Genomic DNA, 6,000 nt, shown 5'->3' on the forward strand with positions numbered 1-6,000 from the left:
CTTCCTCCCTTCTGGCCTAGGGAGCTGGGCCTTGGCCCTGCTGAGCCCTGAAGGTAGGGAGGGGCGCCCACCCCCCCCCCCCCCCCACGCCCTATGCTGCAGCTCTGGGCCAGGGGCTGTCCACTTTTGAGACACTCAACTCTTGAGCCTGGGGGATTGCAGGGTGGAGGGGTCTGGGCTCAGGATGCAGGGAGAGGCCTTCTGGGCTCGTGCCCAGCCCTACCCAGAAGCTGTCCGTGTTTCCGTCACCCATCAGCCGGCCTTGGTGCAGGTGAAGTGGTCTAAGATGCTTCAATGTGGCATCATGCCTGGCACACATGGCCAGGGTTGAGGGCAGGGCCTCCCTTAACAGAGACCCAGTAGGGACCCCCTAGGCCCTCAGAAGTACAGGAGGTGCCCAAGGGCAGGTGCTATGGACGTTTTGAATCTGCCATGGTGGGGCTAGCACCCAGCCAGGGGCTTCTGGACCCCAGCAGTTGGGCACAGAGTGGTGTCCTGGCCAGCAGCTCCCATGGAAGGGTAGCCCCCCTCCCCTTTCCAGCTGTGTGGACATGGCTTGGGAAGCAGCACCTGACGGAGTCTGAGACAGACCTACTCACCCCTGTCTAGCCCCAGAGGGCCTCGCCTGGCCCAGCATCAGGCAGAGGCCCTGCCTCCCTGGGGCCTGTGTGGGACACTGGCTGACCCCACCCCACCCCTTTGGAGTGAGAGGTAGGGCTTCTGACATCCAAGACCAGGCAAAGAGCCTGACCTTTGCAGTCAGGTAGGCTCTGCTGGCTGTGTGATCTCAGGCAAGTCGCTTCCCCTCTCTGAGCCTCAGTTTTCTTATCTCTAAAGTGGGAAGAAGGAGGTATCTGTCACAGAGGAGCTGTTGGCAGAGCCAGGCTTGGGGAATCCCTCTTTCTGACCCTCCCCTCCTGGTGGGACAGATCTCTGCCTTCAGACTCCCATCCTGGGGGTCCTTTTCAGGGCACCCCCCACCACTCCTCTTGGTTCCTGTTAACAGCTTTGACCCCCCAGTTTTGGTCACTGGCAAGCAGCGCTGAGGCCCCAACCCTCCCATTCCCCAGCCCCCAGCCCCCTGGCTGTGGCCGCCCACAATGGGGGCTTCTCACAGCTCAAAGGCCTCATTCAGCCACCATGCAGCAGCTGGGGCAATTTGGAGAAGAAAATAAACATTTCCTTCCAGTGTTGGGATTGGCTGCTCGACAGCGGCCCGGCCAGCTCGGGTTTCCTGGGGCTACTGGGCTGGAGGGGGTGAGGGGTGGGGGGGGGGACCAGGAGCTGAGGGGTGCTGGGGGCAGATGCTCCCCCCGCCACCTTGCCCTAGGAGGGTGACGGGAGGGGATGGTGGCAGATCCAGGCAGGCCTGCCTGCAGCCCATGGGACTGCCCAAGGGCCACACACACCTGTGCCCACCCGGCACAGCCCCTGTGTTTCCCAGACTGCGGTCCTGTCATCGCATCCTGTGGCCCCTGTTTGGGCTCCCTTTGTTTTGAAAAAAGGCTTTCCTGTCATAGGGGCAGCACTCACTTCCCTGGGCTCAGAGCAAGGTGTTAGCCTCATGCTCCGCTCTTCGGGGGGTGCCAGGCGATGCCCGCAAGGCTTCTTCCCCGGGGGTTGGGAGGTGAGGACAGGAGCCAGGCTCCCCTGCCCCTGCCCCTAGGCTTCGGGGCAGCACTAACCAGTCAAGGGATCTGTTAGGGAGGGTACCAGTTGTGCCAGAAGACCCCAGTCTCCTGGACCCTCACCCCCCCCATCTTCCCAACCTGGAGCCTGGGTACAACGTCGCATTCTGGTCCACGTCCAGGACCAGAGCCTGCTGCTGAGGAGGCAACCCCCAGCTGAGCCGGGAAGACCCCAAAGCCCAGAGAAGCTGCAGGCGTCTGAGGCCACACAGCGCCTCAGGCAGATCTGGGAAAGCAAAGCCTGAGAGCACCTGCAGCTCTTATCCCAGCCGCACCTCAGGCCCTGCAAGCAGTGCCCGCCCAGAGCTGGCCAGGGGAAGGGCTGGGCACGTCCCGAGTCCTCCCTGGCCCCTAGTTTTTGGTGGACAAAGGTCTTGGGGACAGACTGACTTCCCAGTGGAATTGCTGCTGGGAGCTCACCTGCCTGCCCCCAACTGCTGCCCAGAGTCACCCCTGTGGCCAGGGTACAAGGAAGACCATGGTCAGGGGTTCATCTTTGCTGGGCCCCAAATGGGCTGGTTTTCCTGGGTGCCAAGAACGGGAGGTGTCACAGCCACAGCAGCAGCACAGGCCCTCATCAGGCCCCAGCTCAGTGTCAGCACTTTGCAAGCATTAAATCCCTAGGGCCTGTTACCGTCTCCATTTTTCACGTGGGACAGCCCGATGCACAGAGAGGTTAAGTGACTTGCCCAGGGACACACAGCTAGTCAGTGTCAGAACTTAAGATCTGTATCTAAGCTTGGAGACGATACAGTTAACTTCCAATGTGCTGCCTCAGAGATGGGACAGCTCCCCCTCAGGCACGTGTGAGTCCTCAGGACGAAGAACCCCGGGTTCCGTGCCAGGTCCAAGCTGCTGTGTGACCGTCTGGCGAGAGCCTCACCCTGTCTTAATCTCAGGTTTCCTACTAAGGGATTTGGACTCGCTCCTGAAGCCTCTTGGGAAGTTGAGGGTTTGGGAGTCTGATTACCAAAGGTGAGGCAGAGGCTAGGGTGCCCTCGTCTTGGAGCCAAACCCCTGGGGGCGTCAGGGCAAGGCCTGGGCTGGACACTGGGTCTCCCTGCGATGAGGGCAGAGTCCAGGCCACCAGACCCCTCTATGTGCCATCTCACTTTGTTGTGGAGGCAGGTGAGGGTGCTATCTGACCCTCATCTGGCCACCAGGCAGCTCCAGCCTGCAGGCAGCCCTGGAGATGACAGGCCCAGGGTGAGGCTGGATGGCAGGGAAGGACAGAGCCGCTGTGGACGCAGCCCCCTCAAATGTAGTCCAGAAGGGTCCCGTAGCTTCGCTGAGCCCCGCTGGGCAGAGAGGTGAGGCAGGCACACGCACACGGGTACACCCCAGCGGGAGCAGAAAGCGGAGAGCCCCTGACAAGTTCCAGTCCCTTCCGTGCAACATGGGAGAAGCCATCTTTCTCTCTCCGCCTGTTCCCTTTATCTGCAAAAAGCAGGGCTAACTCCTTATCTTGCAGGACCACCAGAGACCCTTTTTACACCCACGGTCTTCCCAGCTCTTACTTAACCCAGAGGGAGAGAGGGAGGCAGGAGCTGTCGGGCCAGGCTGCTGGGTGGCCGGTGCTGGCCCTGTCCTCAGTGTCCCCGACACCAGCAGCCCAGCTGGGGGCCCAGCTTCACCCCTTCAACAGGCCTCTGCACGGCCAGGCTGTGACAAGGACTCCAGGAGGAGAGAGACAAGCCCTCTCCCTCCTCTCTCTGCCCCGGCAGGCGCCCCCCGCCCCCCCGGCCACCCACACCCAGACACCTGCTCTCACCTGCCCCCAGGTGGGGGCCAGATTCAGAGTCCACAGGCTCCAGCCCCCGGGCAGCCCAGAAGGGTCAGAGCAGAGCCAGATCTCGAACCAGGGGGTGCCCCACACGGGCATATGAACCAGAGCCTGAGGTCCTTCTTTGATTATTTTTTCTTTCTTTAAAAATGAGTTTATTTTTTAATTTTTGGCTGCACTGGGTCTTTGTTGCTGCCGGTGGGATTTCTCCAGTTGTGGAGAACGAGGGCTGCTCTTCCTTGTGGGCCGCAGGCTTCTTACAGCGGTGGCTTCTCTTGTCGGCAGAGCACGGCTCGGTAGCTGTCACCCGATGGCTGAGTTGCCTTGCTTATGCGATATCTTCCCAGACCAGGGATCGAACCCGCGTCCCCTGACCTGGCAGGCGGATTCTTAACCCCTGGACCAACCAGGGCCGTCGCCCCAGGTCATCCTTGAAGAAGGGCCCAGGGGCGGGAGGAGGGCGGGAGGGTGTCGGGCTGCGACTGACTGGTCCTCCTTGCTGTCCCCCCGCTTCCACCAGGCACCTCGGAACTGAGCCCCTTCTCCGACCCCCGCCAGTTCGACCGCTCCTTCCTGCCGCCCCTCACGGAGAGCCGCTTCCCCGACCCCCGGATGCATTACCCGGGGGCCATGTCAGCCGCCTTCCCGTACAGCGCCACGCCCTCGGGCACCAGCATCAGCAGCCTCAGCGTGGCCAGCATGCCGGCCACCGGCCGCTTCCACCACACCTACCTGCCGCCGCCCTACCCGGGGGCCCCGCAGAACCAGAGCGGGCCCTTCCCGGCCAGCCCGTCCCCCTATCACCTCTACTACGGCGCGTCCTCGGGCTCCTACCAGTTCTCCATGGCGGCCGGCAGCGGAGGCGGCGGCAGCGGCGGCGACCGCTCCCCGACGCGCATGCTGGCCTCCTGCACCAGCAGCGCCGCCGCGGTCGCCACCGGCAGCCTCATGAACCCCAGCCTGGGCGGCCAGAGCGACGGCGTGGAGGCCGACGGCAGCCACAGCAACTCGCCCACTGCGCTGAGCACGCCCGGCCGCATGGACGAGGCCGTGTGGCGGCCCTACTGACCGCCTGTGTCGGAGTGGACGGCTCTCACCGGCGGCGCACGGCGGTAGGCGGGGGTACCCCCAAGAACCTTCCAGACAAGCGCGGTGGGCCCACCTCCAAGGCTCAGGGCACCAACTGGACTTAACGCTCCAGGGCAGTCGTGGGCCCCAGATGGGTCCACCGGCCTGAGGGGCGGCCCTGGAGCTGGTGGCCGGCTCTAAGAGCATCTCATCCCAGAGCCACGTCTTTGTACAGAGGGGTGAGAACCTCCCCCAGGACCCCGCCCCCCAGCCCAGGTCCTGTTCATCTCATCCCGTGTCCCTGTGGGAGAAGTCCCCTCCTGCCCCCCACCCCCTGCCCCCCCTGCCCAGGGTGACCTGGCTGTCCCCAGCTATGCCCACTGCTGTCAGGGGCCCAGGCCCCCTGGACAGAGACCATCTCTTTCCCAAAGAGAGGTGGTATTTGCCCACATGGTTTGCCCTCTTATCCGTAGAGCCCTAGAAAGACCTCCCCCGGCCATTTTCCTCAGAGACCCCTCACCCCGTGGGCCCAGCCCTTCCCTCCACATTTACACAAGTTGAGTCACAACTGGAAGGTTCCCGCAGCCCTGAAGTGGGGGGCTCCCTCATGGTATGGATGAGGAAGGAACCCCCCCAGAGGTCCCGGGGGATCACTAGCAGAGATGGAAAGAGAACACCCCAGGCCCGCCCCACCCCTCCCTGAGCTCTGCTCCCCGACAACTCGTAGCAGCTAAGAGGCCCCAGCCCGGTCCTAGGGCCCCCCAGCAGACTGGCCTGTGACAGCAGGTCCCTGAAACCAGGGTAGGCACCTACAGATGGGTTCTCCGTGCACTTTACCAATCCAAGCCGTTCGCCCTCTCTCCTCTGGGTGGGGACTGGGAAGGGTCCCTTTTCCCCTAGGCTGGTCTCCATGTTGCCATTTTTGGACAGAGCACCAGAACCGGACAGGTCCCAGCAGAAAGCCTTGGGGTGAGGGGTCATCATGGGGTCAGATGGCAACCTCCATGTCCTACCTGGGTCCAGCCAAGCTGCACACACCCCTGACCCCCAACCTCCTGAGAAGGCCCAGCCAAACCTCCCAACCTCTGACATACAACCCTCCATCTTTAACCAGTCTGCTCCCAAAGCAGTTTTGAACAACAACAAAAAAAAGAAAAAACAGTTGTCAAAGATGATTTTAGAAAAACAAGTTTCTCAAACGTTTTCAGACACCCAGTCCCTTACAGGAAAAGGCCTCGTGATAGTGACTGATACTCCCCCCACCCTCTCGAGGGTGTGGAATTGTTAGCCGCCCCCCCTAAAACCTCAAGATGTCACATTCCTTCAGCAGCATCCCACCAGCTGCCACCAAAGGGTAACCCTGCTGCGGAACAAAGGAGGCGCTGGTGAAAGGCTGGAATCTCACGTCTGTGGCGCTCAGGCATTCATTCGAGAGGGTGTGAGCTGGGGCGCGGTGTCTGA

General features: G+C 62.2%; 1 protein-coding gene across 1 annotated transcript in view; it reads left to right on the forward strand.

Annotated features, from left to right (window-relative positions):
• The window catches only part of RUNX3 (RUNX family transcription factor 3), a 29,265-nt gene extending 24,726 nt beyond the window's left edge, over nt 1-4,539 (forward strand). Inside the window, exon 5 of the mRNA XM_068969054.1 lies at nt 3,992-4,539. Coding sequence (XP_068825155.1) covers nt 3,992-4,539 — 548 coding nt within the window. The remainder of the gene's footprint in view (nt 1-3,991) is intronic.
• Nucleotides 4,540-6,000: the final 1,461 nt, after the last annotated feature.

The sequence above is a fragment of the Capricornis sumatraensis genome, chromosome 3 (genome assembly GCF_032405125.1).
Source record: "Capricornis sumatraensis isolate serow.1 chromosome 3, serow.2, whole genome shotgun sequence".
Taxonomy (NCBI): Eukaryota; Metazoa; Chordata; class Mammalia; order Artiodactyla; family Bovidae; genus Capricornis; species Capricornis sumatraensis.